This window comes from Artemia sp. Qi Xiang Cuo, chromosome 20 (genome assembly GCF_049724085.1).
Source record: "Artemia sp. Qi Xiang Cuo chromosome 20, ASM4972408v1, whole genome shotgun sequence".
Lineage (NCBI taxonomy): Eukaryota > Metazoa > Arthropoda > Branchiopoda > Anostraca > Artemiidae > Artemia > Artemia sp. Qi Xiang Cuo.
Genome location: NC_142813.1, coordinates 983,649 through 998,998, shown reverse-complemented (window position 1 = coordinate 998,998; position 15,350 = coordinate 983,649). Strand labels below are relative to the sequence as shown.

General features: G+C 33.5%; 1 protein-coding gene across 2 annotated transcripts in view; it reads left to right on the top strand.

The window, feature by feature from the left end:
• Positions 1-15,350, top strand: part of LOC148939747 (uncharacterized) — a 241,434-nt gene that overhangs the window by 147,919 nt on the left and 78,165 nt on the right. The window contains exon 12 of one of the 2 annotated variants that reach the window (XM_089106283.1): positions 12,836-13,003. In XM_089106283.1, the coding sequence (XP_088962409.1) occupies positions 12,836-13,003 (168 nt within the window). Of the gene's footprint in view, positions 1-12,835; positions 13,022-15,350 lie in introns of both variants that reach the window. The other variant, XM_089106282.1, reaches the window with a different exon arrangement.

Genomic DNA, 15,350 nt, shown 5'->3' with positions numbered 1-15,350 from the left:
TGATCATACCTATGATTATGATTGACATACCTATGACTATGAGTATGATTTTAGTATGGGTATGATCATACCTCATTCCTAGGTATGAATTTTTTATCATTACCTTCTGGACGTTTCTGAAAGTATTTTGATATGTAAGTTAGTGAAGGTCCCTTCATAAGCATCCCCTTTCCTTTAAATTATAAATAAAAGTTCAAAACAAGCTCGGGCACAAAATGATTTCATATCTTTGAATACCGCCACCCCCTCCCAAATTTTCCTCAGCCTTTCGAAGTGCCTATCCTTTAAAGCCATACTTAAGTGCTGTCATCCTCAATGCTTCTAATATTCTAAATCTTAATTCGCAGACTCATCTTCCTATTTTTATAAAACAAATTCAACTGTGAAAAAAACACCCTGCGTTTTGGCTATTCTACTTTTTGCATCTTCACTTTATCCGCCATCTTTATTAATAGTAATACTACCCAGGTGCAGTGAAGCTGTTCACTTGATAGAGTTTTGGCCGTTGAAGAATAGACTGTTGGTAATTAGGTCAAAAGTTAGTGCTCCCAAAGCGGGATAGATAAATGTGCGGCTGTTACCTGAGTAATTTTTTGGCTTGTTGCCTCACTCTGTCGTATTTCTGGAATAATTGTTGGGGCTTAATATAGGAATGCACAGTGGTTTAGAAGTCTGACAATCTGAGCAATATGAATGCTGCAGCCCGTTTCAAAAACCTTTGGGTACCCGACTGACTAATCGTATTTCAAACAGTAGGCTGTACAAAAAAAGCCCCCACCCCCGCCAATCAGTGGCATGAAAATGCCCTCAATAGGCTGCCTATTGATAAGTTCATAAGTTTATTAATCTACATTCATAAACAAATAAATAAATTAAACAACGCTTTCACGCTGGAGAAAACCTATGAAGGTTTGCGATCGCGCGAAACTCCACGTAACTACTTACCTAATAACTCAACTATTTACATAAATCTCAACTATTTAGTTAAAACTATTATAAATAAACAAAAAATAGATAAACTATATCCCACGTATATGTATATATATATATATATATATATATATATATATATATATATATATATATATATATATATATATATATATATATATATTATATATATATATATATATATATATATATATATATATATATATATATATATATATATATATATATATATATATATATATATATATAATAAAAATAATAATAATAAAAATAAAAAAGCATAGAAAAATAAATAAATAACTGAATTAAAAATTATAAAACATAAATAAAATATAAAAGAAAAATAATAATAACCAATCCAGTCACCATCACTCATTATACTCAACTCCCTCACCCCTCCCCCGCCCACCCAAACTTAACATATCCCCTAACCATAATTAGACAATTGGTAATATTAAAAATTGAATTTGCCTAAGACTACGCAACCCAAGCAGTTTACGGTTTTCATCGTCATTGTCAGTTTCACAATATTGAACTTAAGAGACTACCCTTCACTGAAAAAAGTCACTTTAAAGTTACCTTCACTAGAAAAATGCTTTACGAATAATATGCACCGTATTGTCCACTCAACCGCAAATTAAGTTTGTGGCTTTTGAGGTATGGAGGCAAAGCACCGCTGAGGCCTTAACCCAGTTTCTTCGGTCCGTCCCGGTATTAAATTAAATATTAAAGTGCATACGAGCAATTTGTGAATATTGTACGTTTACAAGTATTTATGTATATTATTACGAAAACGAATAATTTATAGTACACATATTGTTACAAATTGTTACGAATAATGTGTAAGACATTTGCGAATTTCGTAAAAACAGTTCAAAATTTACGACTATTCTTTATGTTGCTCTAAACTGAGTTTAGCTGAACCCTGGGAAAAGTTTCCTCCTCAAACACTATCAAATCCTCGAAATCCCTCATACGGCACACCCATGGTGTCAATACAGTTCATGAAGTTATCCATAAAGTTGATAAGCTTATTTCCATATATGACTTGAATAAAGTCTACTTTATTATAGTCGAAAATGAGTTTAAATTCACTTAACTTTTCCAAGAAACTCACGTAAGTTGTCATTGAAACTTCCTGCAAAGTCGAAAAACTTATTAAGAAGTCGAAAAGGTAAAATTATTTTTGCGAGCAGGACGAATTATACGGCTTGAATTTTTTGAAAAATTGATTAGTTTGTTATTCTTATTAGTTTATTTCATTTAAAATAAAATTGTATATTTAATTTATAATTTGTTTATTTAGTGTAACCATATTTAATTATAAAATCGTTGGTTTCGTTGGGCCTCCGCCTTAATCCCTTTCCTTTGGAAAATAAATTTAGTGTCTCCTCTATAAGTAGCTATACTATATTGAAGGGCTAGCCACTCGCTGCCTTCGTGTACTTCTCGGTGCGCAACGTTTTATTACAATCGACACATTCTCTGTGGCACATACAGGGAGATTCTTTCAATACTGTTCCTCCTTGTGCCACACATGGCACACATTTGCCACCACATGGTGCACACACTTTCTGAGACTGGGTCACCCCTTGCATTTTACGGCTACTGATCCTCAGCCCGTAGAGCTCTATAAAACAGTTCTAGGAAAAAAGCGGGAAAAAACCTGTCGACTTCGCGAAATGATGCACAAAGTTATTATGAATAATTGGCCTTGGTTGTCTTTCCTAATTAATTCATTTATGCAACCTGCTATGTTTTTCAAACTGTTTTTATTAAGTTAAACGATCAATGCCAAAGTTAAAAACATTCAAATAGTTCTCTAACTAGGTGAAATATTATTAAATTATCAGACGGATAATGATAATAATTTATTTATAACTCACTATATGAGTTATAAACAAGTGGACGTACGCTGGGTTGAGAATTCTTTGTCCAAGGGGCACGGGTTCAATCCCTGGCATGGCCAGTTATTTGGGTTTGGGACGCGGGTCAGTAGGGTGACTCTGTAAGCTTAGCCAGAGTTAACCCAACTCTAAATGGGTACCTGGAGAAATCTGGGGAAGGTAATCAGGAAGGGTTTGCGAGAGCACAGGATGGCCCCCAGCTCCCCATTGCACTTCCTGGCTGAAGGGCCACGAGACGGAGATCAGCAGTGCCGGTTTGGACCTTAATAGTCTAGTGCCGTCATGCTTTCTTACTTTTACTTACTATATGAGACAAAAAAAAAAAAAAAAAATCGAGGAACGGTATATAACAAAATGGAATGAAATATGGAAAACAAAATAAAAACATGGGAAATGACCATACAATGGCTCAAATTTTGAAATATGGACTTGGAACAGTCCCTCTTGTAGCAAGGCCCTTTTGTCCGCTGTGCCTGAGACATTAGTATCCTTCACGATTTTTCTATTCCAGTACTATGGTGGTAAGTACAATGAAATCCTCAAATGCCGAAATACGCTGAAATGAGCGCCCAGGAACTCTTTTTGATAAAAATCGAAACGAACTTGATTAAGATAAGTGTGAGGCAGATAAATGTGAGGCTTAAGATAAGGCTCATCAACGCTTTAGGACTACACTTACCTTATTAAGCCCACTTACCCTACTTACCACCTACACTTACCCCTATTAAGCCCAACCTACTTGGTGTAGTGGTTTGTCTTGTTTCTGGGTAATACTAATAATAATAATAATAATAGTAATAATAATAAGTAATAATAATAATAGTAATGATAAAAAATAGCGCTGAAGTAAAACACCATTCTATTTTCTTAACCGTCTTGGTATTGCAGCAATCCCATTACAGGTATGGAACTAGACCCTGGTGCCACGCCGATAAGGGAAGTCTGGCGGCGGCGGGACCAAAAATAGCAGAGTCGCCGATCATTTTTTCGCGTCTCTGCCGGTGTGATGTTTTCATCAGTCTTTCTCAAATCCCAGCTTTAATTTACTACAGATTCGGGCCTATTCATGAGTTAAAAACTTCGCAAGTTGCTGGCTGGACCACCGGCGGATCCAGGGGTGCGACCCCCCCCTAGATGGGCTGTAATTTTTTTGTTTTAATGCACCAACAGAAGTCTGCCTTAATGCATGTTCTAACTAATGTAACTAGACTCTAAAACCTTTTTACATTACGTTCATTCCACAGCTTTTCCTCCACTGCCGTCCGTTTCCTCCTCGAGTATTTTTCACCTCATAGCAAAGCAACAGTTTACCCGGTAAATTTTACCCAGTCGCCTCCCTGTTCGAGACGCCACGCAACGCAACCGGACCTGAATATTCTGAAATGTAAAAACAAACTTTTCGTTCATAGTGAAATTTGAATGTGCGTCTGTCACGAGGACTTGCGTCGTTCAAGTGATATTAATGTCGGGAAAACGCGGACAAAAGACGTTTGACAGCTTTGTCATTTCAAAGTCTCGCAGAACAGATAGTGTAACTGTAACTGCATGTAGCTCTTCCATTAGTGTGGCGAACATGGACAAATTCCGGACACTTTGAAATCTTCTGCTAACCCCGTAAGCGTTCAGAGTGATCATCCAAAAACACCCCTGCCCCCTACCCTGTTTCCGAAAATGATATTGGGAACCAAATCGGTGCAATACATGTCATTGACGACCGAATAAAGTGCGAGCTTCTGGAGAGGCCATAGAAAGTGCCTATTGGATACCAAATGCCGCATTCTGTTCATTTAAAGCGGGGGAAAGATGAAAAAAGATACTTGAACGATTCTCATTTGCAGAGTTTCCTCTGGCTTGTTTATTCTGCTGCCCAGAAAGGCCTTTTTTGCAAATACTGCCCTCTTTTTGTAACTGGGGCTAGCGGGGGTTCTAGCAGACATGCTGCTCTACAAAAGTTGGTCACAAAGCCTGTCACAAAATTTGCTAAGTTACTGGGAAAAGATGAAGACCTGACAGTACATGATACTTCCCAGTACCATCGTGACGCAGTAGAAGCTGGAAAGTCGTTTCTAAGAGCCTACCATTCTCCGCACGAATCTGTAAATAACCGCGTTAACGAACAGCGAATGAAGCAAGTAACAGAAAACAGAGAGAGGCTTAAGCCGATTCTGGAATCAATCATATTTCTAGGAAGGCAGAATGTTCCAATGAGGGGCCATCGGGATGATGGAAACTTAAACTTGGATGACATGCCGCTTTCAAACGAAGGAAACTTCTGAGAACTACTACGTTATCGTGTTGAAAGTGGCGACAGTAAATTAAAGGAATTACTAAAAACATCAGAGTGAGTCCTTTTTGAAGTTTTACGACAACGCTTACTATAAAAATCTTATATGCCCCCAGGGCATAACTTACAACCCTTGCCTTGAGGGCTGTGGGGGGGGGGAGGTTGTCATACTCAAAGACCTAATTTCCAGAATTTTCAGCCACGTTGCACAAAGTGGCTATCTCAAAATTTTGATTGGATGTGTTTGGGGAAAAGGTGGGCGTGAGAGGGGAGTTAGTTACCTTTCCAATCACTTTCGGCTATTAAAAAGGGCACGAGCCCTTGCAGTTTCTACGAAAATAATTTCTATAAAAACCTTATATGCCCCCAGGGCATAACTTACAACCCTTGCCCTGAGGGGTTTGGGATGGTTGTCATCCTCAAAGTCGTAATTTCCAGAACTTTCAACTACGTTGAACAAAATGGCTATCTCAAAGTTTTGATTGGATGTGTTTGGGGTAATGGCGGGCGTGAGAGGGGGGTAGTTGCCCTCCAACCACTTTCGAATATTAAAAGGGGCACTAGCCCTTTGAATTTTGAATCGTATGAGCCCTTTTTCAAGTTTCTACGACAAAGCTTTCAATAAAAACCTTATATGCCCCCAGGGCATAATTTATAACCCTTGCCCTGAAGACTGTCGCGGGAGTGTCCTGCTCAAAGATATAATTTCCAGAACTTTCAACCACGTTCAACAAAATGGCTATCTCAAAATTTTGACTGGATGTGTTTGGGGAAATGGGGGGCGTGGAAGGGGTGTTAGTTTCCTTCGAAACACTTTCGACTATTAAAAAGGTTTAGGTTTGTTTCTTCAAATAGGTTTAGGTTTATTTCATCAAATAAACAAAAAATCAATCCAATATAATTAGAAAACACTACGCTAAAAAAATTAATTTTTGCTAACGCATAGCCATTACATACATAACTCTTCCTAAATCAACCTAAATTAATAAATCAATTTCACAAACGAATAGAGCGTGAGATAAATAGGGCACTAGCCATTCCAATTTCTAATCGAATTAGCCCTTTTCGAAGTCTCTATGACAACTCCTTCGATACGAATTGCCCTGGTCTAGAAAAAAAAAAAAAACAATGTGCCATCTTCGTTCTTTACTTAGGCAGCGCTATTGCGCTGCCTATGATTAGACTCTTGTATGATTTATTTGATTGAGTCATGAATATACGCGCTCTATCGTGAAAGATCACTAGATCTAGGAAAAAATCACTACTTTTAGAACAAAAATCACTATAAATCACCAGCTAGAAGAAAATCACTAGGCAACATAAAAAATCACTACAAATAGTGATAAGTCACTAGGTGGCAACCCTGCTTGTGTCATTGAAAGGTAAGCTGTGATTAATTGTATGGTATGTTGCCTTTGAATCTTTTGGGATTTCCCGTTACCATAATTTTCCGACAACACATGGACCAGATATTTCGTTTGAAATTCCCCCAGCATCAGGAGCCTGTTTCAATGCAGGGTTGCCTCCCCTAGTGATGTATCACTTTCTAGTAATTTTTTATATTGCCTAAACAAAAAAATCACTAAACCAACCATAAAATCACTAACATCAAGTGATTTTTTCACTGGGTGGCAACCTGCTTCAGTCTTCGTTACACTGGGCAAATATTTTGAACTCATTTTCAACTAAAATGCGGGAGCATTTTGATAAACGTCTGTGTCAGAGGTTGCTGAAAAACTATGTGAAGAGCATTTTTATTCAAACTCAAATATATATATATATATATATATATATATATATATATATATATATATATATATATATATATATATATATATATATATATATATATATATATATATATATATATATATATATATATATATATATATATATATATATATATATATATATATATATATATATATATATATATATATATATATATATATATATATATATATATATATATATATATATATATATATATATATACACATATTGTGTTTAACCCGCGATTACCTGGCAAAAAAAAAAAGCAAAAAAAAAAAAAAAAAAAAAACAAAATAAAACAGCTCAAAAAACTGTTGTTCCAATCCAGCAATTGAGACAAATTTGCACTTGAACGAGGCTCTCATCTTAAACATCCATCCAACTACAAAGGACCAAACAGTATACCCAAACCAACAACCAAATATAAAAGTCCAAATCCATGAAAAGTTGTCATCAATAAATGTAAGTCGATGTAAAATTACCAGCAAAAGCACCTTAAATCTAGCAAAATATTTCCAAGTAAAACCTTCCATTTAGGGCTCATCAGAAGAATACCACTGGCCTTAACGAGTTTCGATGCTTTACATTCTTTACCCATCACGGTGGCGCCTCTATCATAATATCTATATGGTAACCCTATGTCAGGTCAAACCTGTTAAATACCTGCATACTAGTCAAGCTAATAAAATTTACATACAAAAAGTGTTTCAATGCTCCCACAATCAAATCCCAGAGGTCACTGAGAGACCATAACGGAACAAACGAAGACACTTCCAGATGTATCTTTTATTGGTATCTGGAACCAATTACCAATTTAAAGATCCTCAAGTTTGTTTGAAACCCCTAGAAACTCAACCTGCGAGAAATTATATTGAAATATCATTCAGTATTTCTTTATAATTTTTTGTATATTTACTTAAGAGTTCATGATACATGAAACTAAATTTTTTGAATTGCCAACTAATTTTTTTTGGCAGAAAAACCTCTTAAGATCAGTTTTTCGCTCAGCTTTTTACATCTATTTTTAAAATCTGCGTAATTACTGCATATTTTTGCATACCTAAATAATTGGGAATAATAAGCCGAATAAGTAATATTTGAATGTATATTACTTTCAAGATATGGAAAATTAATTACTTTAAAATTAAAATCATCCGTTTTATTATATAATTTAAAAACTAATTTATTATTATTTGAAATATTAATATTTAAATCTAAGAAATGGTCGGAGTGTCCCATCCCATAGCTAGGCTCAAGAATTAACTCTTGTGGATAAATATTTTTTGAAATCTCAATAAACTCTGCACAATTTATTACCAAGAGATCGTCCAGATATCTTTTATTATTTGAAAGGTTATACTTTACGTTGCTTGGGCTATTTTTATTTATCATATAATCATATTCTAATTGACTTAAAAACAGGTCTGCTATAAATGGACTTGAATTCCCACCCAAAGGAATACCTACAATTTGTTTATATAAATTCCCACTAAATCTTATAAATGTATTAAATAGAACAAATTCCAATAAATCACATACCATATCCAAGCTATAACATCTTGAATTAATAGTACTTCTAAAGAAATTCGTCCATCAGTCTTTTTTATTAAAAGTATCAATTTTCAAAAATCCGATATTAGACAAAAGAAAAGATTTCTTTATCACCTTTTTCAATTTTTCGAATACTAAATTTAGTGACAAATTTGTATAAAAAGTAGTAAAATCAATTGACTCGACTCTTTTAGCTGAAACATTCACCAAAGAATCTATCACTTTTGACTAGTTATTAACACTCCAATATGGGTTAAAGTTAGAAAATTTTTTAAGTCCGGAGCAATATTCTTTAAATTTATTTTTATTTTCTCCTAAACTTAAAGATAGATCAGTAGCCGCAATTCTGGTTTAACACCGCGCTGCCCCATCAATAAACCGTGGTTTTTGTTGATTTTTGTTAATTTTTATCTAAAAATATAATAAAGGATCATGTTTATCATTATCATTTATTTTGATATTGAAATTTTTCACTATTCGGTCTTCTATGTTTTAATTTAATCTATTATCATCCATATGGGACTGTTATTATGTATTTGTTTCTTGTAAATCTTTTGATAAAATATAACAATAGAGTTTCTGACAAATTATGGAAAAATTATTGCTAGCTTTATCAACTGGTACAATTATAAATTCATTCTGTAAATTAGCAATTGCTTGTTTCATATTGGCATTATAAAATATTGATTTTTTCAAAGAATCTGTAGGATTAATTCTATACATGCTATTTCTTACACTAGTCAAAATCAAATTTATCCAATTCTGAAATCTATCTTTAGTAATTTTCTCCTTCTTGCACCAATTATCAATAAATACATTTAAATCATTCTTTAATCCCCTAAGAATATCTGCTGGCATTATGTGGTAAGAAAGACGGAACTTAGCCCCCATTTTCATTATCTTTTGAAGATCACGATGCTTTATAATGGACAAATCCCCCGTTACAATATGCTTATAAGTTTGATCCACATACGGTAAAAATTGCTCACAATTACAAACCGGTTTCCAATTACACCCCCTGTCCAGTTTTTTAAGTATTTAATTATAGTTAAAAATCATTTGACCAATTTTTTATGAAAATTTCTATTTTAAAATTTGACTACCATTATATACCAAATAAACTGGAAGGGCATTCTTTACTTTCCGCTGGTTTAAGATTGTTGAAAAATTAATACCTTCTATTTGTTTAGAAAAAAAATTAATATACAAATATAATCTATTATCCTTGTTTAAAATTTTTTCATATGTAATATATTTTAATATAAATTTTTATTTAGCTAAAATACAAAATGCATAATAAATTAAATTTTTTTTTTAGTTACATGTTGCACTATTTTTTGCAATCAAGAAAACTTTTATTAAATTATTCTTTGATAACTTATTTAAAGATTGTATTAAACTAGTCATTCCATTATTCTCAAATATGTAACCTAAATCGATTAAAAATGCATTTAAATCTAAATAATTCTTTTTATTATTTTTCCTATATCCTCTTGATCGGATTTTACGTTTAGTGGGGCAATTAAAAGAATGGTGGTCAGTTAACCCATTTATAAAATTAGACACTACATTTGACCTGTCTCTGTCTTTCGCAGCTCGATCATTTAGCCCAAAAGGATGCGCAGTAGCCTGACCCTGTATCCAATACTCTTCTTGTCTGCGTAATTTATTATTTTTTTCCTCTTTAGTAAAGTTTTCTAGGTCAAGATTTTCTAAAATTGTAATAGTTAGATTAGATACCGAGCAAGTAACATTATTACAATGTTGAACTAGATAATTATTAGTTTTTTTCTTGGTAATTGTAGGTTTATGTCCCGAAAATCTCTTATATATATTGTTAATTGTTTCCGCCACATACTGTAATCGACAATTTTTACATTCTATTAAATATATAATATTATCTGTTTTAAAATTTACCTGTCCATTTAATAAAAATTTAAACTTTTTATTATATAATGTGCTTTTAACATAATTTCGAGGTATTAAGTGATCTTGACAAAGAAAACAACGACCATTACACTTACTAATATTCGGCAGACCCCTTTGAATATAATCTTTACCAATATTATTCAATATAAAATACGAAATCAAATACAGCCAAAACGACAAACAATAGAAAAATCCAAAACATTTCCAAAAGCCAAGCCAAAAGTGCACAAGTAATAAGGTTACTCTAACTAATCATACAAAAAAAAACTAAAATTAAAAAACCAAACAACAAAAAAAAAAAAAACTGCCCTAAATAGAACATTTGCCTATGAAACGCTTTTAAAGTAAGTGATAAATTCGCCAAATAATCATCAATTTCAGGTAAAACCTGGACCAGGGTTAAGGTCCGTCGGGGAGGAATTTTTATGATTCCTCCACCAGCACTAGATCCAACCTGGCTTCCTATTATGTTTAAAAGGTAGTTACTTGGCAAAAAAAAAAAAAAAAAAAAAAAAAAAAAAAAAAAAAAAAAAAAACTGTAGTCCTAATCCAGCAATTGAGACAAATGTGCACTTGAACGAGGCTCTCACCTTACACATCCATCCAACTACCTAGGACCAAACAGTATACCCAAACCATCAACCAAATAGAAAAGTCCAAATCCATGCAAAGTTGTCATCAATAAATGTAAGTCGATGTAAAATTACCAGCAAAAGCACCTTAAATCTAGCAAAATATTTCCAAGTAAAACCTTCCATTTAGGGCTCATCAGAAGAATACCACCGGCCTTAACGGGTTTCGAGGCTTTACATTCCTTACCCAGCACGGTGGCGCCTCTACCATAAGATCTATATGGTAACCCTATGTCAGGTCAAACCTGTGAAATACCTGCATACTAGTCAAGCTAATAAAAATTACATACAAAAAGTGTTTCAATGCTCCCACAATCAAATCCCAGAGGTCACTGAGAGACCATAACGGAACAAACGAAGACACTTCCAGATGTATCTTTTATTGGTATCTGGAACCAATTACCAATTTAAAGATCCTCAATTTTGTTTGAAACCCCTAGAAACTCAACCTGCGAGAAATTATATTGAAATATCATTCAGTATTTCTTTATAATTTTTTGTATATTTACTTAAGAGTTCATGATACATGAAACTAAATTTTTTGAATTGCCAACTATTTTTTTTGGCAGAAAAACCTCTTAAGATCAGTTTTTCGCTCAGCTTTTTACATCTATTTTTAAAATCTGCGTAATTACTGCATATTTTTGCATACCTAAATAATTGGGAATAATAAGCCGAATAAGTAATATTTGAATGTATATTACTTTCAAGATATGGAAAATTAATTACTTTAAAATTAAAATCATCCGTTTTATTATATAATTTAAAAACTAATTTATTATTATTTGAAATATTAATATTTAAATCTAAGAAATGGTCGGAGTGTCCCATCCCATAGCTAGGCTCAAGACTTAACTCTTGTGGATAAATATTTTTTGAAATCTCAATAAACTCTGAACAATTTATTACCAAGAGATCGTCCAGATATCTGTTATTATTTGAAAGGTTATATTTTACGTTGCTTGGGCTATTTTTATTTATCATATATTCATATTCTAATTGACTTAAAAACAGGTCTGCTATGAATGGACTTGCATTCCCACCCATAGGAATACATACAATTTGTTTATATAAATTCCCACTAAATCTTATAAATGTATTAAATAGAACAAATTCCAATAAATCGCATACCATATCCAAGCTATAACATCTTGAATTAATAGTGCTTCTAAAGAAATTCGTCCATCGGTCTTTTTTATTAAAAGTATCAATTTTCAAAAATCCGATATTAGACAAAAGAAAAGATTTATTTATCACTGTTTTCATTTTTTCGAATAATAAATTTAGTTAAAAATTTGTATAAAAATTATTAAAATAAAATTACTCGACTCTTTTAGCTGAAACATTCACCAAAGAATCTATCATTTGTGACGAGTTATTAACACTCCAATATGGGTTAATGCTAGAAAATTTTTTAATTCCAGATCAATATGCTTTAAATTTATTTTTAATTTCTCCTAAACTTAAAGATAGATCAGTAGCCTCAATTCTGGTTGGACACCTTGCTGCCCCAGCAATAAACCGTGGTTTTGGTGGATTTTTATGAAATTTTATCGTCCAATATAAGAAAGGAAACTGTTTGTCATCATCATTTATATATATATATATATATATATATATATATATATATATATATATATATATATATATATATATATATATATATATATATATATATATATATATATATATATATTTGTGTTTGAACAAAAATGCTCTTATCTAATCAATAGAATTTTAGCCTTTACTTCATAATTGTCATATCTTGTATAGCTTTTTGCAAAAATACCATAAACTTTCTATTCAAGGCCCCGGTTTGTACTCCAGAAATTATGGACTTAAGCCAAGCTACCCAGAATAGATATATGGCTTCACTTGATATATCTACTGCAGCTACAGATCAGAGCCCAAAGTATTGCCAGTCTTCTTTCATTGATGCAGATTGTACGTATCCCCTGGCTACTGAGGAACCGCAGGTGCGTGAAAAGCCATCGGTAAATATTATGATAATGTATTTATATTTTACCTCAACATATCTATTTATTATTAATATCTATTGGAAAAGCCGTCATGCAAAGAAAAGACGGAACAATAAACGAAAAAGAAAGAAGAAATACACACTAAGTGCGAAAACAAACAATTAAAAAAACACAACAAATCACTACCTTAAATACTACCAAATTACTTAACTACTGGGCCAGTACTGACAACCAAGGATGGTTCAACCTCGTCAAACTGGGAATTATAAGCACGATTTTGCTTTTCCACAGCTATAATAGGGTCAACAATGCTGAATTTTCTAACTAGATAAGAGTTGCGGATCCAAGGGGGAAAACGTAAAAGATATTTTACAAATCGGAAGAAAACGGAACGAATTTTTAACTTGTAAAATTTTGTGAGCATTTTCCAAAACGGCGTATGTATAGATAATGTGGTAGAGTGACGGAGTTGACAAGTTTCGAGAGAAAAGGCGGTTGAAACGTAACTTATTCGTTACAAAAGAAGCATATGATAACCCAACTCTGCGTTCAATGTGAGCAATTGATAAATGTCGGGTGTGCATTATTGAAGAACCAATGGGAAGACCGAGGTTGGTGATATGACTTAGAAGAGTAGTTTACAGCCCAAAGCTACCCAGTCTGTCCGCCCGCATTGCTTTGTCTTTTTATTTATAATATATAAATATTATATTTCAAATTAAATAATTATAACGGTACTTAGTCTCTTCGGGAAAGAGCACATTTCCATTTTTACCCTAGAAACTGAATTTACTAAAGTCACTTTGTTTAATTGTTAAAGTCACGACATTATCATTATTAAAATCAGATCATTGTGATGTTTGTTGATTAAAGTCATGTTGACTAACTTAGTTCTCGAATTTAATTAAATATATTCTCAATAACTAAATGAATTATAATTAATTAAACAAATTATGACAATAAGCGAACATCACAATCTTAATATTTCACCCACCCTGGTACTATTTAATGAAAACGAAGAATATATGTTCTAATTCAGTTGTCAATGGAATAACCCGATTTTTCAAGTAAAAGTTTAAACTTTCAAGTTGGTTATAACCGGGGCGAACCTATTGGCGGATCCAGGGGGCGAGGGGGCGCGCTCCCCCCTAGAATAGGCTAAAGCAGTGTAATTTACTTAAGTAACTCAAATTTGCTTTAATTAAACTTGCTCATAACGCAAGTTGGTAAATATATACCAAATCATATTATTGAGTTAGGAATAAAGTGAATACACCATTCGATGCCTTTTTTTATGCTGATTACGAATATATCATTTCTATCGGAAATGAATTTCAGCCCCCCTCCCTATATATCTGCAAATTCAGGGTATATATTTCTACATTAGGGGGGTGGGGGTAAAGTTCAAACTTACCTCCCATTTACATCAGAAACAAAATTTGCCCCCACCCCCCTAATGTAGAAATATATACCCGGAATTGGCATATATAGGGGGGGGGGGCTTAAATCCATTTATGAAAGAAATGATTATTATATTCGTAATCAGCATAAAAAAAGGCATCGAATGGTGTATTCACTTTATTCCTTACTCAATAATATGATTTGGTATATATTTACCCGCAAGTTTATCGGATCAACCTATTTTGCACCCCCCCCCCTAATTTTTTTTGTGGATGAACCTATTTTGCCCCCCCCCCCTAAAAAAAATCCTGGATCCGCCCCTGGGCGAACCTGAGTCTGTATCGTGCACATGGCCTTCCTGCACCCTCCCGTTTTAAGATAAAGTGAAAAAAAAAATCATGTGAAGGCACTTAGTTTTCCAAATATGACATGTCCTTATCGTTCCAGTGGCAGGCCCCTCAATGCCAAGTTTTAAGTGCTAAACAAGTGATGTATCTTGCCTTTTTGATTTTTTGAATTCATCATATAGAACAGACGATTCTAGAAAGTCGGGAGAGGGCTCGCGCAAATACAAATTTTTAGTTCATTCCCTTTTTAAGTGACGATACGGATTGGAGGGCAAGACACCATCTTTTGCCCAGTCTTTGCTGTCTTTTGCCCTGATAACACTGAAAATTTTCCATCATTACCCTAACCACTGGAAGGTTATCATTGGCTCTAGGACCATATTCAGGATTTGGGTTCCGGCGGGAGGGGGGTACCTAATTTGTTTGTTACAAAACACAACAAAAAATGTGGGAAGAGGAGTTGAAACCGGGTAACCCCCTGGATACGGTTCTGATTAGCCGTATCCCCTCACACAGTATAGACTAGGAATAGTCTGGGGGAGCCATCCTATGGCCACTGGAAGACACATGGAGATGAAACAGCTAAATCGCTTATA